At 47.5% G+C, this 27,365-nt stretch overlaps 1 protein-coding gene across 4 annotated transcripts in view; it reads right to left on the bottom strand.

Moving 5' to 3' along the window:
* SHC1 (SHC adaptor protein 1) overlaps positions 1–27,365 on the bottom strand; it is a 604,616-nt gene that overhangs the window by 97,519 nt on the left and 479,732 nt on the right. For all 4 annotated transcript variants that reach the window (XM_069650221.1, XM_069650218.1, XM_069650220.1 and 1 more), the window contains 2 exons: positions 22,323–22,374; positions 6,470–6,596 (listed from right to left, as the gene is read on the bottom strand). In XM_069650221.1, the coding sequence (XP_069506322.1) occupies positions 6,470–6,596; positions 22,323–22,374 (179 nt within the window). The remainder of the gene's footprint in view (positions 1–6,469; positions 6,597–22,322; positions 22,375–27,365) is intronic.

The raw sequence follows: 27,365 nt of genomic DNA, 5'->3' as shown, positions 1-27,365 counted from the left end.
TGCTGTCTACCTGAGAAAACCTCCTGACCAAGCTCATCGTGTTAGGGAGTCTCCCTGACCTGGAGGAGTGGTGGGTCCGGACTACTCCTCTTTATCTTAGTCCATCCTGGGCCACCTCCATCCTTTGCTTCTGTCACCAGACTGTTCTTTGTGGGCTAGCTGTCCTGTCCTTCCCCCCCTTTGAGAAGCTGGGTTCCCAAATGTCAGGTTTCTCCGTTGCTGCTGCTTCTGGTTGGTGGCTTGCCCATCTGGGTGCACATGTTATTTTCATTAGTCTGGGTCATCACTGTGTCACGGTTTTATTACACGGCACACTCCAGCCAGGGACTCCTTTCCCGACAACGAATGTTACGTACAATAAAGAGCTTTTTATTTTTAATAAACCACAGATTCTTTTCTTGAGTAGGCCTCCAACCTGTCTCACATCCAACATCCACAAACACCCCATGTCACAATGGACTAGGAACCAGGCTGGTGTGCATCAATAAGATTTATTATTTAATGAAAAAGAAAAATAGTCAACAAACAGCAGCCACCACAGTTGTGGCAACACAAATGCAATATCCTATCTAGAGCGACCAAGTGGAAATGGGCTGTTACACTCACTTTTGTTATAATGAAAAACAAGAAAATACAATCAGGTTGAAATGGACCGTTACACTCGCTTCTGTTTTAATGACAAAACAGGAAAATACCATCAGGTTGAAAGTGATAGCGCTACGGTTTTAGCACTCCCCCTGCAACACTCACCCCCAAACATCAATTACACTTGATTCCTTTTAATGGAAGGCAGTGGCAAGGAGTAGGAATAGAGAGAGATAATCGGATTTGGGGTAAAGCCCACCAACCCCAGATGGGAAGCCAGCAAATAAAGTGAAAACCCGTTTTTGGAGCAAAATGGCCGAATGGGATTTTGATTCTTACTCACAGCTGCTAGGGGACAGAATGAAAAGGAATTCGTATTGCTTACACTTTAGGAGAAAGGGAAAGTTTAGAGGATTCTAATCAGCACACCAGAGCAAAGTAGAAATGAAATGGGAAACTCGGTTTGGGAGAAAGCAAATGCAAAAGGGAAAACACAGTGGAAAATTGATATTTGTTTATACTGAGGTTTACAATGACAGGCAGCTCAAGGGTTTAGCTTACAAATAGGAAAATCGGTTTTCAATGACAAGGACAGAGGCACATAACAGGTAGACTTCTAGGTAAAAGGGATTGCTCAAAATGGAACAACAGTTTGGGGTTTAATAGGACAGATGAAAATGGGAATTCATTTGGTAATGCACACAATACACGGACAAATTCGGTTTTCAGTTACAAGGCCGCTAATTCTTTTGAGGCAACACTTTAATAGCCATATATTTACTAGTTAATAGAAAATGTGCACGTCTCGCTTAAAACATTGCACAATGAAATTCCCCCATTTAATGACATTCTTCATTTTGTGCTTGCAGTATAATTTTAACTGGAGAAAGGTTTTGTGGGAACCAAACATAGCTAGGCGCTTGGTGTTTTGATTCCTAGTTAAACCCGTTTGGTTCACTTATATGGAATGAGAGGAATGACAATCTTGGTTGAAAAGGGTTTTTATTGTTAGTTTTATTAGCATTCGAGCTGCCAACACATGTTTCAACCCAACAAGTGTCTTTATCAAGGCACTTTATATAGTTGATTTGATTGATGTCCGGTGTGCCCCTTTGGGGGTTTCTGAATGTTGGTCTGCTGAATAGTGAGCTTAATGGCCATGATGGCCTCTGCAGTCAGGATGTACGGTCAAGGAAATCTTTTTGAAAAGATCGGGGCACACCGGACATCAATCATATTGACTAATATAAACGGTCTTGATAAAGACCCTTGTTGGGTTGAAACACGTGTCGACACCTCGAATGATAATAAAATGAACAATACAAACCCTTTTCAACCAAGATTGATCATTTCTCTCATGGTTTAACTAGGAATCAAAACACCAAGTGCCTGGGTATATTTGTTTCCTACAAAACCTTTCTCCTCTCTAACCATTGGGACAAATGAACACTGCCCTTTGGGAACCAACAAACCAGCAGCACAACCTATGCTTTAAGAACACGTTGATTAGCGCAGCACACTAGTGTTCCCAGTGCTCAAATCTCACACCATATTATTTAAACTGGCCAAGACCTGCGCGCATTGTGGAAACTGGGCATATATATCTGGGTTTGATGAACTGAACACCTAGGCATACTGCGAATTGGGTAATGGTTACTTAACTCTATTACTAAGGCAAGCGGGAAATGTAGGCATACAGAGCCATTTGAGGAAACTGGGCGATATCAACACACTGGGCCATTTAGAAAAATGGCAATGCATGGTATTTTGGGACACAAAAAAATGAATACGAGTGTGCAATAGTGCACATTTAGAGAAATAAACACATACTCCCCAAAGGGTTTCGTTGGGGCATAACAGTCTTCAAATCCGACAATATTTGGTCAAATGTTAATGCCCAGAGTGCTTAGAATTGAACACGTTTTATAAAGGTTCAAAGTAAACTTCTGGGGATGAAAAGAGACACCCCATGCATTGTACTATTCCACTCAAGTTTGCACTAATTTTCTAAAGATATATTCTCAATGGAGGAATCTCCTAACCCCACCCAAAAATGTTTAAAAAAATACTATCTAGTTTTGATCAATATTGCTGTCTGGACTACAGTCAGAAAAATATTTAAAAAATGAGAAACACATGTTCACCACCCTAGTCTGATGAAATTCCATACCAGTCATAAATATATATGGTTGGTTTGTAAAGTTAGGAAAGGCCAGGCAAAAAGGAGGAGGGGACTGCAACTCTTCTCTTTTTTCGGAATGATACAAATCTTACCAGGTCGCAAAAATTGACAGACTTACTGTCCTAGTGTGCTTTCAAATGGACCCTTTTGCACTAATTATCTTGAGACGCGAGCGTTACAACTTTAGTGAAGCAATACCACACTGCATCATCTAAGGTGGTCAATTGATTATTCACATGTTAAAGAAATGCACGTAATCCAGAGACTAGCACACTCAATGGGACTAAGCCACTCATTCCCCCTTCCTGACCAGACACTGCATTCACCTCAGAAACAAGAGCTCTGTACTCACCCATAGGTGTAACTCAGTTATGTTGCTTTAGAGCAAAGTTGTCTCTGTAGAGACTGGCACATAGCCAGGGACGTCATTTAGGGGTCTGCCGGTTAGTTTGCGACCTCTGTCAATCTTTTGCGACCTCTGCGTTCCGTCCAATCGGAATGTAGGGGACGTGGCCACAGCGACGGTGCTGGTTTGCCCAAGTTCCTCCTTTTTGTCTGTACAGCAGATGAGCACATGTGTTCTCCTGTGTGCCGCAGTGCTCCACTGCGCCTGGGCTTGCTGCTATGTGCTGCCTGTGCTGTCACAGTATTTATATGGTAAGTCCGTATGTTAGTGTGGTCGGGACTCGGGCGTGAGTGTGCTGGGTGGGTGGAACGGGTGCCGGTCGGTCGCCGTGTGAGCTGTGGCCTGGCTTCTGAGCTGGGAATTTTCCTTTCCAAGGCTCTGCGGGACCGGGTGCCTGTGTCTGGAAACTCGGGCATGGGCTTTGTACTCCCGGCTCCCTCAGATTCCAAATCTGCAGTAGTGGCCATTTTTGGCAAATTCCAAATACGGGCCATTTCCAGTTGCCTTCTATGTTGTATGAGTCCCTCACGCCCTCGCTGTTGGCGTTATTTTTTACAAGCGACCGTTATGCTTTCATAGCGGTGCTGGGGATGCAGCTCCTGCTCCGCTGAGAGCGCCTCAGGCCGAAAGCAGCGCCTGCGCCACATGCTAAACTTGGTTGTATGTGTCCCCACCCTCCCCTGCCCCTGTGATGTTGTATGTGTCCCCCTCCCCAGCCCTCCGTGATGTTGTATGTGTCCTCCACCCCTGCCCAGCCCCCCGTGATGTTGTTTGAGTCCCTCACCCAAAGAACTGGTTTCATGCTGTGGCAGGGCCTGCACTCTCAGATGAGTACTCCATCATCAGTCTTGACAGAGACTCGAATCGAGCCAAAGGCGGGTGTGTGGCCTTTATAGCTAAATCCTCACTAGGACTCAGGCCGCCACCAAGTCAATCCTTTCCGTCAGCAGAACTTTTGTCCATTAAGTTACCGCTCTCAACATCCCGAACGATCACCATCCACCTCATATATAGACCTTCGGGACCTCTATCCACCTTCGGAGAATCCATTACTCTCCTCCTCACTGCCAACACTAAGCCAGGTTCACAAATTATACTAATGAGTGATCTTAACCTAGGCTTTCTGGATTCGAAAGATGCCAATGCGCTGGCCCTTGCTAATACAATCTCAGAATGAGGCTTTCTACATCGCATTACTAAACCCACACATAACAAAGGAAGGACATTAGATTGGCTGGCCAACCTCAATTGTGACACAAATATACTCCCCAACACACCGTGCGCCTGGTTGGACCACCACCTTATTTCATTCACTATCAAGGAAGGTAAACATCTCAACCATCAGAACCTTCCATCTCCACCTACTTACAGAAGGGATAACCGTAACGTAACAGTTGAGAAACTATTACCTTTTCTACAGCCGATCATCAACGTCACCACCACACACTCGGACCCCACTGTCCTAGTTTATCTATACTACCATACCTTACTCAATGCCATTAATACAATAGCATGTTTAAAATTACGCAAAGCCAAACCTTGTGCGCATCTAAATTCGTGGTTCACCCCGCACCTTAGATCATTACGCAAAATTAAAAGAAATGCAGAAGCTCTTTGGAAAAGCCTTCCGTCCCCCAACAAAGACAAATTCCTAATAGCAGCTCTCATCTACAAAGAGGCTATTCTCCAGACCAAAAAAAGACACGTACAATGACCGCATCACTCAAGCCAAATCCAGTACAAAATCACTTTTTAATATACTTGGAGAGTTGGAATCCCTTGCTGCACCAGCAGACACCTGCACGAAAGATTCCACCTGGTGTTCCAATATTCAGAAGGCATTATTGGATAAAATGACGTTGCTACAAGGTAAAATAGAACATAAAAAAAGTAGTCTCTACTCTGTCATATCCCAACCAGCCCCATCAGCTCCAACCCAGACTATTCACTAACTATTTAACTTCTCTCCACTTTCTATTAAGGAGGTTGAGGACATAATCTTAAAACTAAAACCGTCAAGATGCCAGGGAGACATTTGATCTGCTCCCATAATTAAAGAGGCAGCCAAGGACCTGGCTCCATTCATTACCTCCCCAATCAATGCATCATTTGAAACAAGCATAGTCCCCAACAACTTAAGATGCATGGGCCCTTCCCTTACTAAAAAATCACTCTAGACCCTAACCATCCGCACTAATTACAGACCAATCACTACGGTACCATTTCTATTGAAAATTCTGGACAGAGCAGCATACCTGCAGATTCAAGAACATTTAGAAATAAATAACCTACTTGGTCTCAATCAGCCTTTAGACCTAAACATGGTATGGAAACGGCTCTAATTGACCTTAAGACACAAATTGAAGACTTAAATTACAAAGGTAAACTTGCCCTCGTGCTTTTATAAGACGTATCGGCTGCATTCGACTTAATAAATCACAAAGTCCTATGTAATCTACTATCCTCAGCAGCACATTTTTATGATAAAATCAATACATGGATCCAATCATTCTTAGATAGCAGATCGAAGAGGGTCTTTTCACCTTCAGCTTCTGCTGAGCCAGCACCAGTCACTTGCAGCGCCCCCAAGGATTGTGCAGGTCTCCAACATTATATAATGTGTTCACAAAGCCTCCGATTACCTTGACTATCTGGGTGTCACTTACACTAATTATGCGGACACCCAGAAACTCATCCCCATCACCGGAGACTACGAAACCGATGCCAAAGCACTCAATGACATCTACCTCATCATACAATCCTGGATGGCTAAGCACGGACTCTGTCTAAATGACGGTAAAACAGAGTTACTCCTCCTAGGATCCCAATCTAGACTCAAAAGATTAGACGGACAGTTCAATTCCTTTGACATAGCCAGTAACATCATTAAGAACTTTAAGGATGTGAAAACACCAGGCATCTATATTGACTCTGCACCATATTTTCAGGAAACATGCAAAAATGTGGCTCCTTTCACAAGGGACCTAGCAATTTTCATTGAACCTGGTGTATCACTAGAACCTGTATGTACCTGTGTAACATATGTATATGTTACCACTGTACCTATTGCCTGTACGTCTGCGCTGCACTTTCATCGAACCTGCTGTATCTCTTTAACCTGTATGTACCTGCGTACCATATGTATATGTAATAAATGCACCCAGATGCCTCAGGGCTTGGTGCGCTATACAAATAAATTAAATACAAATACAAAATACAACGCATCAAATACCCAGACAGGTTCACTGCAGTCTCGTTTTCAAAGAAGAAAAGCCTTTATAAGCTGCCAGTCTTACCTGTCATGGGGAGTGACTAGCTTTGGAGGATTCTTTAGGTACTGCTTAAAGCGGAGCTCGAAGGCTTGTCCAATGGTGCTGATCACATCCTGCGCCAAACCTTCCTGACACTCCAAAATATGGCACGCTGGGAAAAAAATACTGTGGCATTAAAATTGTCCCACCACCATTTTATGGCCCAGAGCCATTCATAATTCCCCATCCTTATCCCCCAAAAGCATTCTGACAGTTGCATTTCACAAGTTTCAGTACAATTATAGGACTACAGCTCGACCTCTAAACACTATTCTTTCCTCATCTGCAAAGTTTTCATGTCCCAAAGTTGACTGTAAGAAGTGACACCCCTATAATGAGGCTGTTAAAAATCAACCTCAACAAGGCTGAAATGCGATATCTAGCAGTGTTGAGCTACAAGTTCAACTTCCAAACACCTCCCTGTTTTGATTTAGTTTTTCTTAATTATGGGGGACCACATCCCCCTTTTAACTAATACGAAGTACATCATTCATTTTCTCACTTCTTAAAGAAGCTTTTGTTTGTTTTTGCTCCCAATGTTTGCCTAGTCCTGTTCAGTTACACTTGTGTTGAGATGGATTTTCAGAACCAGATCTGTGGACAGATGAGAGGCCACACTGTTCTGGCGAACAGCGATAAACACTAATGTCTAACCAAACTCTATGTGGGTAGTATGGATGAGTTGCAAGGCTTAGAGGTAGAAGGACCAAGAGTGGTGATGTGCTCAGTTAAGCACACACAGAGCACTCTTAATAATACAAGGTAGATAGAATGTATACAAACAGTTATTTATTTACTTAGACCTTAGAACAAACTCTTCTCAATGAAAAACCACAGTTAAACAACACTAAAACATTCACTACATTTATACACACATTCACCTTGGTGTACTTTTCACTTTAAATAGAGTTAGAGATATGTTTCAAGATACTGTAAGTGTAGCAAAGCGTGTGAATATAGAAATAGAACCAGGTACACAATCAATACTTTGAAAGCTAATAGGTTTAGAATAAAGGAGTAAGCAAACACCATAAAAACAAACTTATAAATAAGGTACTAACCACACAAAGTCCTTTCCTACCAAGAAAAGCATGGGCCTAGTGCCCTTAGAGTTATAGTCTTTTCAGGAAACAATTTGTTGTAAGTTAATGAAATGAAAGGGTAACACACTTTAACAGATCCTCTCCCAATCCAACCAGCTTTGCAAGGACCCAGAGAAAGATTCTAGGCCAGAACACCTCTATTCAAGGATAGGCAAGGAAGAGATGGGGTTAGGCCTTTATGCCCACAGAGCCGTACGGATGCGGGTGGGGGAGAACACGCATGTTTGCTCAACCCCTGTACTCCGATTCACTCAGGGACCACCGTAGGAGTTCCAAAAATCGCTGGGCCTTCTGGTTTCATGCATTAGTTCCATTGGAAGAAGTCCAAGGGTTTCAGAGGTCCCTTCAGGCGTCAGGTTATTGCATCCGGCTACTTCCAGGCTACATTGGACAGGTTCTGGAAAATGGAGAGCTGGACACTCAGGACACACCGACTACTGGACCACCACTCCATCGATGACCTCAAAGTACCCTCAGGACACGAAGGCAACAAACAGCGATGGCAACTTAAAGAAAATGGCAGAAAGCGAACCTCTTGGCAGAAACAAAGAAATTGGTCTTGCAAGGTCTTTCTTTCTGGTGAAGAGCTGTAACGTCAGGAAAATGATTCTTACTCTATAAACTGAGAATCTGCAGAGTCCCAAGGCTCAACTCGGGGCTGCAACCACTGCAGAGAAGTAGCCCAGGAAGGCGTCTAACTAGGCAACAGAATGGTTCTGAGACTAGTCTGAGCATTTCGAGCAGCTGGATCTTCAAGCAGAAATCAGGACTGGCTGTTCCCACCAGTCCAGCGGTCAAAGAACTGATGAAGGTCTTCAGAAGATCTGCAGAGAGACATGGCCTCAAACGGCATGGGCTGTCCAATTATGGGCAGTCTCTGGCCAATGCATCTGTCCAGCAACAGATACTCTGGCATGAACGTGGACTGGGTGTAGACAGACCAAGCGTCCACATCCCTCCACACACACAGGCCGCCACTTTGCCTGCGAAAGCTGGAGCTTTCCCCCAGTAAAGGGCTTACCATATACGGAAATTCAATCACTCCAGGGCAGGAAGAAAGTCAAACTACAAGATGGCCAGAGGACAGGTGACACTCTTGTGGCATTGTCATTGTAGAGAATATGTTACTCTAATTGGCATCAACACCTGAAGTGCTAAGGGCGCATATCTTCGTTCTGAATTCCCATAAGGAATTACTGTAGGCTCCGCCCACCCCAGCACTTAAGTTTAAGCAGTTAAATGAAAAAGGGCACGCAGCTATACAAAAAACCCCATAAGAGTATCTACTGCCACCAGCCATCCTAGACACCACGCAAGTGGCCACAAATTTAGTAAAAACAAAGCTACAGGGACACAGTGTCCCTACCGCACGTCACTAAGGTGATGTGTACAGGAAAAATAAACAAAGAATTTTACTATGGAGAACAGAATTCTCCTACACTAATAGCCAAAGGGAGTGATCAGTCTCCCCAAAACAGATGAGCTTAGTATTGTAAGAGGAGCAAAAGACTTCTTACCTCCAAAGGTCAGGAAAGGTATAGAACAGCCAAAGGAAGGGTGTCCCATTTGTGTCTATCGAGGGAAAGTAGCAAAAAGAAGAATCCTTCCTAACATATGTTTGTTGACTTTTGAACCCAGAAATAATTTGCCAGAATGGTGGTCTAACATGACCTTACCCCCAGAGCAGTGAGCTACCTGGAGGAAGTACAGGGTGAGAGTGGCAGTTCTTCCACTTAGTCAATGCTTCCTCTCAGACTGAGATGACCTATAAATAACTGGGATTTTGCCCTTTACTTTGCTCCCAAATGTCAAAGTCCCAGTTATTCATGAGATCAGAGAAAGAGGGTCTGCAGGTCAGCAGGATTCCTAAGGTTGCGATCAGTTCAGCCTCTTGACGAATCAATTGAGTCCAGAACTAGAGGAACGTTCCAGTGTGGCTCCACATACCACGGAGAACCTTTGGGGAAGTTGTCTCTGATATTTAGAGAGCCAGATTAAAAATATTATGGAGAAGGTACGAGTGGTGCACAATCCTGCATTCCAGCAGGGATCCATGTGCAGAAATGCAGAACCGGCACAGAACTTAGGAGCCAATATAGAAAGGTGGTGTGAAGTAAGACTAAGGGTTCTGTATGCCAGCATGGACAACCGCAGACTCTTACAGAATGAGCAAGTATCAGTAGAGCTGGAATGGCATTGTCTGGGGCACAGAGGAGCCCAGGGACATTTGAACGGAATAGCTATGACTTCTGCTTGGACCCAAAATAGCCATCGGGCCCAAAATGACTACTAAGCTTTATCAAATCAAGTTTTGGGAAGCAGTGGACCAACAGCTGGGACAAAACACACCCGCAAGCTAATGAGCCTATCAAAGAGTTCCACACAAGGAAGGCTAAAGAGTAGTCTATAAAAATAATTAAAGATATGGCTGGGAAGGAGAATGCCTAACTAACGCTGAAGAGAGACCGAGAAGTCTCATCCTTGTGAATGTCCAAGATAAAGAGGAGATCTCGGAGAAAGCGAGAAAAAGATAGTTTTTTCTCTAGACTGTGAGATACAAAGTTTTGAGGGCATTTCAAAACAGATAGATAGGACACGAAAACCATTATTGAGCAACTCAACAGGTTAAAGTCAAATTCATATTGTTGTACAAGTTTGCGTTGAATTTCTGCACTGATTCTATATACTCACTGGAAGAGGAACACCACCTTTTAAAGCATGAACACAATGAGGATCCTTGTGGAGGCACAGGTGGAACAAGGAAGAACTTGCAATGGTGTTGATGCCTGGTGCACCAAACAAAATCCTAGAAGGCGGAGGAGAAGGGAGCATGAGAAAAAGTGTTTTGAAAGGGGGTTATGAGATCATATTGAGGCAACTGAATTAGTGGTTCATGATTCTAATTTTCACCATACATACTATTCATTAGGCTCTTTTGGGAGGGATGTGAGCTAATAACTTTATTACCTGGAGGGTGCAAGGTTGAGGTGGCCAAAAAGACAATAAAAAACTGAAGTCATGCGGATTCAGGCACTGAGCTCTGAGGTTGTTTTATCCAGACTATCTTGGGGAGAGGGAAAGGGGGAGGGAGGATGAGTTTTCATTCAGTCATTCAGGTTTTCACTTTGTTTTCCTTAATCGTCTTTTGGCGAGGCTCTGTATTTCACTACTTCCATTTGGAGCAGAATTAATTGTTTGTGGTAGCGTTGCAGGATTGTTGTGGGGGAATTTATCCAAAAGGAGGGTGAAGGGAAACCAAGAAGGCATATATTGGAGAGGGGAAAGCTACAAAAGTCTGAGTCTTTGATGACTGGGATTTAACCTGGTCTGGGTATTAGCCAACTACAAAGGATTGTTAATATAGATTTTTCTAGTTTGAAGTGGGGCAAAAATATTGGAATCGGGTGAAGAGTAAAATGCATTTTTCATATGTCACAAAAAACTCTTTGAACGTGGGGAATAAAGTCTGCCCCTGAATTGTAAATTCTTATACTCCTCGAGAAAGGCAGACACACCATGGAGCATTATTGGGGATGAGAATGCGGGACTGCTTTTTTATAGGTGCTTTTCTCAAAGCATACCTCAGGCTCATAACACACAGAATACCAAGAAGGCAAGGGTGGCAGTACTACTCCTGAATAGACTCTGTTGCAAGCCCTTTAAGTAATGTCGAAGGTTCTTTGGTTATGATTAAGGGGTCAGTGGGGGCATTCAAGTGTTATAAACGTCTTGTGGGGCTCAGTTCATTCACACACAGACCAACTGTGGAGCCTCAGAGGTAAATCCAGGGAGCTTAGTTATACATATGTATATAGGTACAGTTCCAGTTACTTGCAGGTATATTACAGGACATGAAGACCAGTAGACACGAGCAGACACCCACAGGCCATCCTCGCATCTCCAGCTCAGGTCCCCAACTGACACACATAGAACACTCACTCAGACACAACACTCACCCAACATTCTCCTGAGCTGCCCATCATAACATTCACCAACATTCTACCAGCATGCATCCATGGTCAGCAAGACAGTACAAGACTAACTCGCATCACAACACAGCGCTTACTATTTGCGCCTTGCAGTCTCAGTAGGACCACATCTGACATTTTCTCAAGAGGAGGAGCTCAAGGAGCATCACATGGTGGCGGGAGACCAACATAGCGGTTGATTCCACATGAACAGGGCAACGAAGTACAGATTTAACCTGACAAAAGCAATGTAACAGGATCTTAACAGCTGTTAGGGAGAATTCTCAGAAATGTGCTAATTGCTCTCTACCTTAGAAGTCCCCAACTCCTTTTGCAGGACTTTAGCACTTTTAATCTCTAACCTGTAGAGAGGGAGACCCTGTTCCCACTCTCTCATGGTTTTTCTACGATTTGGACTCTGTGTTTCTTTTGACTTTGGAGTCTGAAAAACTCCATAGGCATCATCTCTGCATTGTGACACACAGAACCTTCAGTGTAGCGGCACAGGGAAGTCTTTTAGATTTCCAAAATGTTTAAATACCTTCTCTTGGTGAAACTACTGTTCCCAAGAGCAGTGAAGTGAAATTGACTTTACCTACATTTTGTAACTTTCTAGATCCAGCACACACCATTTTACCATAGGGTGCTGGAGGGGTTACCTAGTATCCCTTTTGTCTAGTTTCTCATGTAACATGTTTATGTTACCGTTTCTACAATTAATGGCTGGTGGCAGTGGTTTACTTTTTACTACCATTGGTGTTTTTACCGCAGGCTGCAATTGCAGCAAGACACCCATGGGTGCCCATTTTGTCAAAATGGGCCCGGTCTTCTTTTTTTGCCATTTTTGGTTGGACAGGTCCTTCTTGAAATTTACTCTGCGCGCCAAACCAGGTTGGGTCCCTTTGTTCATCTTGCCTTTGGCGGGATTCACGAGTGAAGCACGTCTCTGGCTCCAGCGTGTCTGGCAGGGGGAGGAGGAGAGGGAGGTGCCCGAAACTCCCTGTGCTTAATCCCCTTGGTTACAGGAATGCACCCAAAAGGTGAATGGCAGGCTGGCTGTCCTTCGAGGACAGCCACCCTGCTGTGTGACTGACAGCTACGCTGGAATGAATGGGAGAAACCTGCATAAAAAGCGAGGCTTTTTGGTTTGGAAGGCAGAGTCGACCACTGGACAAAGGAATCCGAAGAAGAACTTGGAAGAGGCGCCTGCTGTAACTCCTGGACCGTTGATTTGCCCAGTGAAGCCCTGCTGCTGTGTGCTGAAGGTCCAAATTCGTTTTGACTAGGGACCAATCAACCCCAAAGTGAATTTTTTGGACATCCGCTCGGAGCTGGCTGTACTTCCACTGCTGCTGCTACTGGAACCGAAGTCCCAGGGAAAGGAACACCAAATCAAGTGGATCGCTTTTAAGTCAGATCCGAGCACCAGGAAGATCCTCCGGACTTCCCTGAAGCAGGGCTGACCACGCCTGACCAACCTCAACAGAGTGCTGGACCCCAGATGCGAGGGAAGTCTGAAGTGGTATCCGAGAACCACAGTGTTGCTATTTGCGGTCTGACACGAGGAGCTGAAACCGCGAAGTGCCACTGAATTGAAGTTTGCCTATTGCTGCCGCTGACCTTTCCATTGCAGTGTAGGAGACCCCAGAAGTCCTCTTTCTTGTCCCCACAACTGAGGCCCAGGAACACCAGGATCTGCAGAGCTGTACAGAAGCCAGCTGGAACCATTTCTTCTAACCAAAGGTACTGGCAAGTTAAGAGGACTTACCTCTAGTGGCGTAGCCTTACTTGTTCTCAGTTGAGACTTGTCTTGGTTAAACCTTGCAGAGTTGCTTGCAACATTGCCCCTCACAAGACTCCCAGCTTGTGTCCCTTCAAGTGATTTTATTTCTACAAACTTTTCTAAAAACTTTGTGCAAGACTTTTACTTACCTGCAAATAAGATCTTCAGGTCCGCCAGACTTTGCTCATCTAAAATTGGCTGTCCTGGCTCACTGAGAAACCCTTCTTACCTCTGACTCTGTGCTTTACCTTTCCCCCAGGAAAGGGTTAATTTACTTTGCATTGGAGAGTTCAAAAGAACTTACCAGATTTATGATGTATTTGTTAAGGAACAAGTTACTTACCTGTAACTGTTGTTCTCCAGCATGGGTCTGGCATGGATTCACATGCTCATGAATATTCCCCGTCGTCAGGCTGGGAATCCTCGGTAAAGAAAAAATCAGTATCAGTTTCGTTTCTGATCTGTCTTTCGTAGTAGTAACCAATCACTGATCTCTGCGTCATACTGACCACAGCCAATGACTGCCCTCTACCTAAGCCCCGCCTCTGGCAGCCATCTTCAGATTTGGTAGCATGTGAAGTGGCAGTATGACCAAGTGAAGAGCCGCAGAGGGGTAGGCGGGAGGGTTCGCATGTGAACCCATGCCAGACCCATGCTGGAGAACAACAGTTACAGGTAAGTAACTTGTTCCTTCTCCAGCATGGGGTCTGGCATGGATTCACATGCTCATGAATAAAGAATACATAGCAGTACACACATGCACAACCACGGGAGGTGGCAAAGGCTCAACATTAAGCATTACATCAAACTCAACATTAAGCAATTCTTACCTCCTCACCAGGCTCACCTTAGGCGAACAGATTGCGCAGCACTGCTTGGCCGACCCTGGACTCCTCCCTGGAATCCCGATGGACGCAGTAGAATTTCGTGAAGGTGTGCGTCGACCACCACGTAGCAGCCCTGCAGATGTCCAGCAGGGGCACACCAGATAGGAACGCCGTGGTAGCTGCGATCGCTCTGGTGGAATGGGCTCTCGGACGGCCAGGCAGCGGTCGGTTTGCCAACCGATGACAGTACATGATACAGCCGGAGAGCCATCTGGAAATGGAGGCTTTTGAGAGAGCCTTCCCCTGATTGACAGGTCCAAAGTTCACAAAAAGTTGTGACGTCTTCCGAAAACACGTCGTGCGGTCCACGTAAAACTTCAGCGCTCTAGCTACATCCAGCGAGTGCAAAGTCCTTTCGGCCGGCGACGAAGGCGACGGGAAGAAAACAGGCAACACCAAGGGTTCGTTGAGGTGGAAGTCCGACAGTACCTTGGGCATGAAGGAGGGGTGCGTCCTGAGCACTACCCTCGTGTAGTGAAAAGTCAAGTACGGGGGCTTGCAGGAAAGGGCCTGGATCTCTCCCACTCTTCGTGCGGAGGTGATGGCCACAAGAAACCCTGTTTTCCACGACAAGAACTTCAACGGAGCCGAGTGCAGAGTCTCGAACGGAGGTCCCATGAGCTTGGTCAGCACCACGTTGAGCTCCCACGCCGGGGCCGGAGCCTTCACCGGCGGGAACGATCTGAACAGTCCCTTCATGAATTCTTTCAACAGACGATGAGACCACAAAGACGTCCGCCCCGTGGTTCTGGTGTATCGGGAGATCGCAGCAAGATGAATCTTGAGGGACGCGTGCGCCAGTCCAGCCTTGGCCAGCGTCAGAAGGTACGGCAGTACCTGGGGAGCCGTAATCCGTAGAGGGTTAATCTTCTGTGCGTGGCACCAGACAGAGAACCTCTTCCATTTGTGTCCATAGCATTTAAGAGTTGAGGACGCCATGGCCTTTGCAAGAACCTCTCTGCAGTTGGCCGGTATGTCGTATCCTCCAAACTCTAACGCTGCAGGAGCCAGGCCTGCAGGTTCAGCAACTTCGGGTCGTGATGGAGGATGGTGCCTCCTTCCCTGGAGAGAAGATCCGCGTCCACTGGCAGCTTGATTGACGGGGACGCTGACAAGTCCAGAAGGTCCGGGAACCATATCTGCCTCGGCCACGCAGGGGCGACGAGTATCACCCTGCACCGTGACCTCTTGAGCTGGTTGATGAGCCGGATCAGCAATGGCAATGGAGGGAACGCGTATAGAAACAGGCCCTCCCAGGGGAACGAGAAAGCATCGCCCATGCTCCTCGGCTGAGGAAATCTGCTGGCGAACTTCCGGCACTTGGAGTTCGTCGCTGTCGCGAACAGATCGATCTGGGGTGTGCCCCACCATCGGAAGAGGCGGTCCACTAGATCCTGTCGTAGTTCCCACTCGTGGCACGAGCGCAGCTCTCTGCTGAGCGAGTCGGCAATGGTGTTTTCTTATCCCTGCCGGATGAAACGGCACCAGAAACATCCCTTGGGCGACGGCCCAATGCCACAGATCCTGCGCCTCCTTGGACAGGGCTGGGGACCTGGTACCGCCCTGCTTCCTGATGTAGAACATGGTGGTGGTGTTGTCGGTGTAGATCCTCACCACCTTGCCCTTGAGGGACGGAAGAAAGGACCTGAGGGCCCAAAACACAGCACGGAGCTCCAGGACGTTGATATGGAGGGACTTCTCCGTCGGAAGCCAAAGGCCTCTCGCGTGCAGACTTTCGGTGTGCGCTCCCCACCCTTCCAGGGAGGCATCCGTGGTCACTGTCTCCTGGTGGCCGGGGGTCTGGAAGTCCATGCCCGCCGTCAGATGCGCGCGGGTGCCCCACCACCGGATCGCTCGTCGGAAACTCTCATCGAGCGTGATCCTCTCCTCGAAGCTGCCCGTCATCTGGATCCAGCGCGCGTCCAGGAACTCCTGCAACGGGCGCATCCGGAGCCTGCAAAGGCGGATGAGATAAATGCAAGAAGACATCATTCCGAGGAGGGACTTGATGGACTTCACCCTGGCCGCGTCCGCAACCAGCATCCGCTGCACCTTGCCGAAAATGGCCCTCGTCCTTTCCTCCGACGGAGAGGCCAGCAGCGACACTGTGTCGAGCTTCGCTCCCAGAAACAGTGCGTCTTGCGCGGGCACCAGGTGGGACTTGGCGTAGTTTATGGAGAATCCCAGGTCCGTGAGCAGTTGGACGGTCCTTGCCGTGTGCTCCACGGCGAGCTCCTTCGTCTTTGCTCGGATGAGCCAGTCGTCCAGGTAGGGGTAGACGTGGATCCCCTCTCGGCGCAGCTGCGCCGCCACCGGTGCGAGGCACTTGGTGAACACCCTGGGTGCCGACCTCAATCCGAAGGGAAGGGCTCTGAACTGGTAGTGACGCCCATGGACCACGAACCTGAGAAACTTTCGGTGTCCCTTTAGGATGGGAATATGGAAGTAGGCATCCTCCAAATCCAACGACGATAGGACATCGCCCTCCTCCAGCTGACCCAGGACGTGTTGGAGGGTGACCATCCGGAACTTCTGTGCCTTGATGAATTTGTTCAGTCGTCGTAGGTCCAGGATGGGACGCCATCCTCACGTCGTCTTCTTCATGAGGAAGTATCTTGAGTAAACTCCGGAGCCCCGAAGCCTCTTTGGGAAAAGCTCGATGGCGCCCTTCTTGAGCATCGCCTTTACCTCCAAGAGAAGTTGAGGGACGCGATGTTCTTTTCTGGCCACAGGGGGGACGCGCGGGCACCTCTTTAGAAACTCGAGCGCGTGACCCTGAGCTAGGGCGTCCAGCACCCAACGGTCGGGTGAGATGGACTCCCACACGCTGACGAAGCTCGCCAGCCGGCCTCCCACGAGGGTGCTTCAGTGGGGGCCCGACCCCACGGCCGGTTCAGTCCTGCTTCGACGAGGCTTTGCCGCCTTGTCCTCCTTGGCAACGACACGGGGTCCGCCTGACTTGCCTCGTCCCCTGTAAGCTTCCTGTGACGACGAACGGGCCGCTTGACGACAGGTGGAAAATCCGCCGCCGGAACCTTTGGAGGCACCCTGTTTGCCTCTGCCGCTCCGAAAGGGCGGCCACCGTTGCTGGAGAACCCCAAGAGCCCGGGCCGTCTCCGTGTCCGCCTTGATGGCTTGAAGGGAATCGTCCACTGTTTTCCCAAACAGGTTGTTTCCGTCGAACGGCATGTCCAAGACTCTGGTCTGCACGTCCTGACGGAAGTCAGTAGCCTTGAGCCATCCACGCCGCCTAAGGCACACGCCGTTGCCCAACTGGCGAAATCCAGTGTCAGCGATGTCCGTCGCAATCGTAATGGCGTGGTCCGACGCCACCTCTCCTTCCTGCAAGATCTCTAGGGCTTCCGCCCTCTTGTCGTCAGGTAGGAAGTCCAGCAGGGGGGCCAGTTTGTACCACAACTCCCTGTCGTAGCGGGCTACGATAGCCAAGGCGTTGGCCGCCTTAATCGTCGTCTCTGCGTCCCATCGTGTCTAATTTCTTTCCCTCGCCGTCCGGCGGGGAGGTCGACGTAGAGGCCGCCCCCCCCCCCGCTTTCTTCCTGGTCGCTGCGGAGACGGCGAGTCCGGGGTCGGCTGTGCCCGAAGGCACAAGGGGGCCGCGTCCGGGACCCGGTACTACTTCTCGTACCGATCCCTTCTAGCCGGCGTCGTGGATGGGTTCTTGAGGAGGGCGAGGCCCTCATCCCAAATATCGTCCAGTAGAGGTACAGCGAGGACCGTCTTCCTCTTGGCCTCGCGCCGTTGATAAAGGAAACCTTCCTTCTTCTCTTCCGGGCAGAGCTGGAAAAGCTCGGATGCCCTGGCGATCATGGAGTGAAACGATCCAATCTCGTCGGGCGGGGAAGCCCGGGTGGGAGGTGGCGACGGGAGATCCTCGTCGTAAACCTCGTCGTCTGTACCCGTCGCGGCCGTGTCAGTCCCCGTATCATCCCCACGTGTCGTGGACGGGGAGGAGGGCTGAACAGGGCGCGATGGCTGAAAAGGAGGTGGAGGATGAATCCTTCTTCTCTTAGGAGGAGGGCTCCCAGAAGGGCCTGGCTCCGGGTCCCCCGTCGGGAGCGGTTCCTCCGTTGGTGGTAACGGCAGTCTCGTCCTTATCTCCGAGCATAAGGACTGTATAGCCAACAAAATGGCCGCCGAGTTGTCTTGCGGCACTGGTTGAGGGGAGTCCGACGGGCGGTCAGGAGCCCCGTCGGCACCCTCGACGTTCTCGTCGTCTCCTACGTCGGGGTCACTCCCGACAGGCTGGTCTTCTTCCACGCCAACGCCGTGGCTTAAGACTTCGATCAGCTCTTCCTCAGAGGTTGAGGCCGAATCCACGACGACCTCCTGCCCCCCCTTTTTCTTCTCCGTCGGAGATTTCACGGGGGTCCTGTCGATGGGCATGAAAGAGGACACCCTCCGCAGTGGCAGGGAGACTCTGAGCCCCGAGGTCGCCACCACTGGTGTAGCCTCCACAGGCTGAGCCAGGGCCGCCGCGACTGTCTCGATAGAGGCCTTGGCCGGATGGATTAAGGCTTTCACCACCTTAGGTGCACTCACGGCCTTCTCCTTGGGGGGAGGGTCACCGCCTCGCTCCCCCTCCGATGGGGCCTTCGAGCTCAACCGGGGTCTCTCCAGGAGCTTCACCGGGTGCTCGGCCTTCCTCTTACCCGAGCCAGAGCGTTGGCTCGTGGTTGATGGCGCCTAGGAGGATGCGCCCTGCCTGGCGCCCGTAGAGCCCGACCGTTCGGCGCTCCCGGTGCCAGCGGACTCGCGGTGCTTGGCCTTCTGTTGGACCCCCGTCGCCGGGGCGCCCTCAAAAGGCCTTAGAAGACCACTCGGACTTCTTCTTCTTCTCGCCTAACGGGCTCTTCCCTTCCAGCCAGTTGGCGAGACGTTGATGGCGGTCCTTCATGGTCCGCTCCGACATATTGCCGCAAAAGGCACAGTCCTTCTCCACGTGCGTCTTGTCCTCATGTAGGCAGTAAAGACAAAGGGAGTGTTCGTCCTCCTTAAAGACATTCTGAAGCTGGCATCCAGGGCAGACCCTGAACAGCTTTCCGGGCGTCGAGCTTCCCTTCTCCTGGGCCATGTCCGAGATGGGCCTGAGAAACTTCTGGAGTCCTCCAAAAGCGTGGCTCGACGAAATCTTCACCCTTGAGGGGCGTAGACGAATCCGACACGGGTCCCCGTTGATCGGATGAAGAAACGGTGGAGCTTAAGGCTCTTTTGACCGAAAAAAGAGACATTTTTTGAGAAAAAACGTGATAAAAAGCACTAACGCTCGAGAGCAATAGCACGAGGATCCCAACACTTGAACGTGCGGTAAAAATCTGAAGATGGCTGCCAGAGGCGGGGCTTAGGTAGAGGGCAGTCATTGGCTGTGGTCAGTATGACGCAGAGATCAGTGATTGGTTACTACTACGAAAGACAGATCAGAAACGAAACTGATGCTGATTTTTTCTTTAGAGAGGATTCCCAGCCTGACGACGGGGAATATTCATGAGCATGTGAATCCATGTCAGACCCCATGCTGGAGAACCTTTGTTTTATTCCCTTATCTAACCTTTGCACCGAACTCAGTATTGCTCTAAATGTACCAGTCATGATTCAATGTCCACAGTGTCCTAGCTATTTAAGTCACCTGAGGGTGTAGGAAGTGTGCGTGCCATCCCCAATGGGTATCATCTGATTTAGAGAAACAGAGTGTGTTTTGAAGTGTATTTTTAAGTGTTAGATGTTTTGCTCCCTTCTGAAGAAGGCTTATATAACTGACTGTTAAATTAATAATTGTTTAATCAAGAAACCTTGAGTGTAAGAGTTTATTTGCATACTTGTCACTGTGAATCTCTGTGTAACCTCCCTACTGCTCACATTGACCCCTCTTGAGATAAGCCTGGCTGCTCAGCCACACTACCAACCTGTGTAGTACAGACTTATACCAAAGGTTGGGTTCCTACTGCCAGGAGGTCAAGGTTTCTGTAGTCTCCCAAAGGGTACTGCACACAATATTGCCTAACAGCAGCTCATTCTTGGAAGCTGGGCTGGTTGAGAGCTGGAGGAACCTAAACTTGTATCTGGGATTTAGGCACTATTCCTTGTCAATGCCTCCTATTCCAGGATTGATTGCATTAGGGTTTCACTGAGTCTTGGGGAAATGTTAGGAGAGGTAGGCTGGGTTCAAAACACTCCCTCCTGATCACGCCCCTGTGATCATTACTATTAATGTACATATCTAAACACAAGATTAAGTAGTTGAGGCTTGAGGCATTTGTTCTCAAAGACCTGATCTGCAAGAAGTAGGTTGTCTAGTATATTGGGGAGTTCCCGACACTTAACTCACCTCAAAATACTCATTGAAGGTGCTGTACGAAGTGGTCATAGCTAGTGTTAGGGGAAAGTTAATATCATTGACAACCAAGGGTAAGAGACTAGGCAGATTATCAGAATACAATCCTAAAGAGGAGGCAATTTAATGCTCTGCAAACAAGGAGATGGAGTTTGGCCTGCTGCTAAGCAGCATTAACACAGGGTAATAAACATGGCAGGTTATTATTAACCCAGTGAGCAAAGGCCTGGAAAAAAGACATACTCCCTTCAGAAAAAAAGAGTGATGGCTTGAAAGTATGCAGGAAGTCTTGCAAGTGAGGAGAATTTCAAGGTTCCCATCAAGCATTAGATCAGGCTCAAACTGACAAAGTACTACAAGACGGGTATCTTGATACCGTTCCTATAGGCTGGATTTCAAAGGCTTAGCGAAAGTGTCCCAAGAAGTATACTGAAAGAATTGATGCACACAATAAACAGATTAAAGCTAAACAAGTCTTGGCCGCCATAGGCACACAGTTATGTTCTATACAATGTTTGCATCATCCCTGGTGGACGACTAATACATTTAGAGAACAGGGACAAATAAAGTAATCGAAGAGGGAAGTACACATCTCCAAGATACCAAAGCCTGACCCAACACCCCCATCCCCGTCTCCACAACTGTGCGTCATACAAGCCTAAACTACAAACACATGCACAAAAGTATTTATGAGAATACTGCCGCATAGACAGGATACAGAGCTTCCAAGGCAAATGGAACAGAACTAGGTACAGTCCATGCAGAAACCCTTTGATAATATTCCCAGACAAAATGGGCCATCATGCCAATCAGCTGCTTCGTGCAGCAGAATGAATGCATCATGCTTAAAGCTCTCTTATTATGACAGCTGTCTAGTCAAAGTGAATACACTTTTTAAGTTGGAGAGAGAAAGAATTGTTGAATGTAACTTTTATGAGATAATGTTGTTTCCATGGAGCTTGGCATAATCTATTTTTCATGCTTTTGCTCCCTTACACAGTAATTGTAGAGCCAGTATATCTCGCTTTGCAACTGTATGGGGTGAGATTTGTTTTCTTAAGCCCCACAGGAAAAAAACAGACTACTTTGAACACTTGTACAGCCAGACCTATTGCTTGCGTCAATGCTTGTAAGGTTTGCTGCCAAGACTCACATTCAGATCAGATATCAAGTTAAATTCAAAGTGAAGGAAATATTTGATCTTCCCTTATACTGCATTTCCCCATCAGCTATGCTTACTGGAGTCACCACAGCTGGAGAGGTAGGTAGAGGGCATAACTGCAGATTATGGTTTCATACTTTTCTTTCTTAGCTTGAATTAACTGATGTATTTGCAAAGAATTGTACAAAACGCTTTTCCCAAAGGTTAACAGGTTGGCACAGTAACATGTTTTTTTTTCTGTCAACCTTAAGCGGTCTCTCCCTTGCCTCGTTTTATACCAACAACCTTTAAACCGGACACCTGAAAATAATGCGACAGCCAACTCTCCAAGGTTGCTTACATTAGGTTTTGTCAAGAAGAAATGCTCACTCCCTTTCCATTCATGAAAGGTGCTCTCTCTCTCAAGCATGCAGAGTCTAACAAACAAAGTAGCAACTGTCCATATGTTTCATATTAGATTCTCTAACCATCAACATTCTGCTGTGAGTTGGGCAGCGACTAAGGTTTCGATAGCCTCTCCTGAAAGAACAACCCCACAGGGTGCCAACAGACCAGCACAGACTCCACCTATTCTTGCTCTACCCACCTCTTTGATTCACAGGGTCTTTGGCAACATAGGCGACATATTCAGCAGTGTCCTACAGGGCAAAAGAAAGAAAAACATTAATTAGTCTGAGATGCATAAGAATTTCTTGCTTTACATGAATAAGTGACTAGATCGATTCTATAAAATTATTTGTAGCAACAAGATGCTACCTACAATGAAGGGAGAGGTATTTAGCTCCATCAAAACTTTCCAGGATTATGGGCAAAACCAGACACTACAGGAACAAGCTATGATGGTCGACAATGTAAAAGGACCGCTCGCATCCATGCGGTCCTTTGCGCATCAGCTCTTTCCTTATCAACAAGATCAACATTATCCGTCAACACAGACACCAATGCCACAACTGAGTGCACACTACACATCCCATCCCGCAAAACAACAATTACCTGCACAACTTTCAAGACACTAACTATAGAAGACCTCACTGCCACCTTAGCATCCCTTTGGGCCACATCGTATGCGGACGATATCCACTACACCAAAGACCCTGCCAACTGAAGCATACCATCATCAACAACTCCCTAACTCAAGGCACCTTCCCCACGACCCTTAAGACTGGACAAATCCTCCTGGTTCTTAAGAAATCGGACCCTGATCTCAGCAACTACCGCCTCATCACCCATCTTCCCTTGCTAGGTAAGATCTTTGAGAAAGCAGTAGCCACACAACTCGCCCAACACATTGAAGCCAATAGCCTCCTTCAGTCCTACCAATCTGGCTTCAGACCCAGATGTAGCACAGGAATAGCTACCATCAAGGGATCGGCGATGCCCTGAAAATCCTCTATGATGGCCATCCTTGCCTACAAGTTCTCCTTGACCTATCAGCAGCATTTGACACAGTAGACCACCGGAGACTCACTGACAACACTGCTGCCTGGGGATCATCGAGATCACCCTCAACGGGTTCAAATCCTACCTTGCTAATCGGCAACAGTTTATACAAATCGAGTCTTCCAGATCACCAACTCTACCCATCACTTGCAGAGTCCCTGAAGGATCTATCCTGCCCACCCGTGATCTTCAATCTTAACATGGAACCGCTCGGAACTCTCCTCGCGCCACATAACATCCTCATACACATTCACCAATACGCAGATGACAGGCAGATCTACCTCAAGATATCCTCCATTGAAGACATCACAGGCTCAAGACCTGTCTTGCACAGATTCAGTCCAGGATGAAGGTTCCCCATATACCCCCGCCAAAAGACTAAATACCTACTGCTGACTAATAACACCCAACACCCGGATATCTAGACCGGGTTCTCTGCTGCTAGGAAGCTTGAGGGCTTCACACCCCAGATGGCCACCTCCACATTTGTGAAGATTAGCCATGTGTCCCATTTTGATTTATGAACATTAACCATGTATCGCACTGAGAATAGATCCGGGAGGATTAGCCTCAAGTCACAGTTAGATAAGATTGTGAAATTAACCATGCGTACCACTAGACAGGATTGTGAAGATTAGTCATGTGTCACATTAGATAGAATTGTGCAGATTAGCAACCTAGAAGAAGAGTAGCCAATGAACTAACCACCCTGCTCCTGCTTCCCTTCAACACACCCAAGTACTATACACGCGCGCTGGGTTAGCCAAATTATACATAAACACACACCTAAGATAATCAAGACTTACACTAGACCTCACCCATACGGATACAACAAGCCAGTGCATGCAATCACCCATCTGCAAGCCAACACAGAGATGGCAGTTTCTCCTGGTTCCGGACCTATCCTATCACTCTGCTCTCACTAACCAACACCGTCCTCTTTCTTGCAGAGCCACGTGAGCGCCTGCAGACTGCCCCTGGGTGTCGTAGCGGTGCGTGGCATAAATCAACATAACATAACCTGCGCCAAGTCTCTTGGTTCAACATCGGCAGACACCTGTAGGGAACTCAAGGTGGTAACAGTAAAGAGACAAGTGATCACAGTTCAAGAGTGTTTAAAAAACTGTAAGCAGGTTGGAAAAACGCCTAATCTAAACCTAAATCGAAGATGGGAGCAAGCGTTGACCATCAAACGAAAATAAGGCAGTACTGGTGGCGTCTTGTCAAAATAAATTGCCTATACCAAAAGAAAACACATTGCCCAATTCTTACAACTAAATATAGAAAGAGTGCCGGATAGGGTTTTCAAAAGAAAGAAGTGTTCATAAAATAATATGTCAGGATGTGATTTCGCAGGGGTCTCCCTTCCCCACGTTTTGAGCATGGGACAAGGTGGATCTCCACAGCACAGCACACACTTGAGCTTTACCCAGCAGGAGCCGACAGTTCGGTATCAACCATCGGGTTCTTCAATGCTCAGGTCTCCTTCACTAAAAGTCTCTTGCCTTCGAGGGCACAGTGCACTCAACAAACAAACTAAAAGTTCTGTTCCAAATGTTTGTAGAAGGTCAAAGGACTTAATCCACATAGCACAGCAATTTTGGTACTGGAAACTGCATTATTTGGTATACATTTTTTTTAAAAAAAAGACAAAGATGGTGCACTGCGGTGCACCGGAGAAAATGAACAAAACACGGTTCACTGCCACCAACCTGTCATAGCCACATCAAATGGATAACACAAATGTTACACAAAAAAAGGGATGCAAAGTACCCCTTTGACACTTCACTATTTGGAAGGTTTTGTGTCCTGCATTAAAAAACATAACCATGAGGCTGACCAATGCCCCATAATAAACAGGCAGATCTAGGTAAGTGAGGCATAACGGCTTTACTTGCCTCCAAAGTCAGGCCAGGGTTCAAGGTACAGATACGGCCTGTGCCATATTCAATATTTTATTTGTCTCTGAATTCAAGCAACATTTTTAGAAGCCAGGCAAAATTGTCACAATTATTGTCAGGTTTTTAAGGTTTCAAAGATGTTAGTAAATAAATCAGCTACTTTCCTGCTCAAATCACCCGGGGTGCGGGAGTGGAGGGGGGTCTATCCCCTCCCTGCTGGGTGCTCAGTAGAAGGAGCGGGGAAGGGACAACTGTACCTCTTCTCTGTTTGCACTCCCTCCTGTACAAGAGTGGAGGTAGTGTAGACCTGGGGGCAGGGGGTGCCAATTACAATTCAGGAACAAGTGCAGAGAATGCGAATGCACATACCTGTTTTGTACAAATATTTATTAAACAAATTAAGAAAAACCTCATTTAGTCCCTATGTCTATGATGAATTCCCCATCTAGTGTAAGGGTGCAGAAGGAGACTGACTCAAAGGTGGTATAGTGATCGCTATAGAGTTTTATTGAAGATCAAAATAAAGAGAAAACCTACCTTTCCCAATAGCTATGAGCGGTTTCCCTGTCGCAACTAAAAGTGCTAATGGATCTGACAGGGTTTTGCAACTCAAAAGAGTCCCAAGTCCTGGGTCAAGGGTCCCTATCTCTGTCCCTTAGACTTATAACTAAACAAGAGAGGAAGTGGATCTTCTTGGCCCAGAAGAATGGCTCCCTTCTTCTGGACAGCGGATCACAGTTCCAGTTGGTAGGTGGGATCTTTTCCTGAAGGAATGATAACCTTCCCGAGGTCTCAACCCCTTTCCCAGGCACAAAACAACGTTCAAGGTTGTAAAGCCAAAAAGCAGTAAAGTTCTCAATTCAAACTCAAAACGTAAAGTTCCAGTTCAAACACCAACATTCCTTATTGCCCATAGTTGCTTCTTCACTATTGGGTTCCTGGAAAATGCCTCCCTTCTCCAGGGATCTTGTTCCTTGGTTTTCCACCGCCAGGATGATGACTCCCTTCCCCTGGTCTATGTGTTCCAGTGGAATGCCTCTCCTCCTAGTACTCCAGCAGCACAGTGTTGCAACAGCAGGGGGGAATTGCCCTTTTCCTCTTGCTTTTCCTTTTTATGGTTTTGCACAGTTCAACAACATCAGGGAAAATCCCTCTCCCCCCGCCCCCCGAGTACAGTACTTAACAAAAGAAAAGGATTGCTGATCCTCGAAACCTCTGCTTCAGAATGTTCAACATTTCTTTATCCCAGGAGGAATGCCTTCCTTCCCCTTGATCACTGGTTTGATCTTCCTTGTAAACTTAATGAGGAGAATGACTCCCTTCTCCTGATGTCTGGCCCTCAGTGTTTTCCCCCACACAAAGCCAGGGGGAATAACTCCTTTCCCCTGGCCTTCCTTGGCTTTGTCTTCACACTCTTGGCTTTTTGTTTTTACAGTTCCCACCAGTGGGGAATGACTCCCTTCTCCTAGCCTGTCTTGGCATTAGTTTCAAGTTCAAAAAACCAGGGCGGAGGACTCCCTTCCCCTGGCCTTTCTTGGCTTTTTTTTCCTTCACTGTTCACAATGTCAGGAGGAATGTCTCCAACCCCCTGACCTTTCCCAGGCTTTTTATCACAGATCACAATGCCAGGGAGAACGTCTTCCTTCCCCTGCCTTTCTCATATAGAAACTTGTTGGTGCAGGTCCCAGACCCGGGTGTCTTTAGTGCTTCATCTGGGAAGACCTGGTTCACACGAAAAAGATGGCTAGTGAGGGTCTCTTCCTCAGGTTCCAGGTCCCCAACTGTTTTCTTATCTGTATTGTGTTCCCGATATACCTGGTGCACTCCCCTGCCAGGTACTATCATATGGCCAAGTGCTTAAGATATTCTCCTTGGGAATATCTGAGTCCCAGCCCCCGGGTTTGAGGTTTCTCTTGCCCCTTGTCTCGCTCCCGACAGCCCATGTACCTTCTGGGACTCAGCCGGTTCTTCTGCATCAGTCGCGTGCTTCTCCGGCATCTTGTTCGGCTTCTCACGTGCTGCTTCCGGGGTATCTGCAGTGGCTCCGCAACATATCTCTCTGGGTGGGTTGCACGTCTTGCCACCCGGACCTCCACTCTTCCAGTTCCTTGGTCTGTCCAGGCACTGTGGACGGGATAGGGACTCTTTCGCATGTGCATCCCGGTCAGCAGCAGCCTCTCTCTTCCAAGCTTGACATCCACCAGACTCGCAGATCCTTCTAGGACTGGCACAAAGTTAAGTCCCTTCCTCTCTTTATGTTGAATGACTAATGACAACTAGAATGCTCA

This window comes from Ambystoma mexicanum, chromosome 1p, assembly GCF_040938575.1.
Source record: "Ambystoma mexicanum isolate Mex_15411 chromosome 1p, UKY_AmexF1_1, whole genome shotgun sequence".
Classification (NCBI taxonomy): Eukaryota; Metazoa; Chordata; class Amphibia; order Caudata; family Ambystomatidae; genus Ambystoma; species Ambystoma mexicanum.
This window is presented reverse-complemented; position numbering and strand designations above follow the sequence as displayed.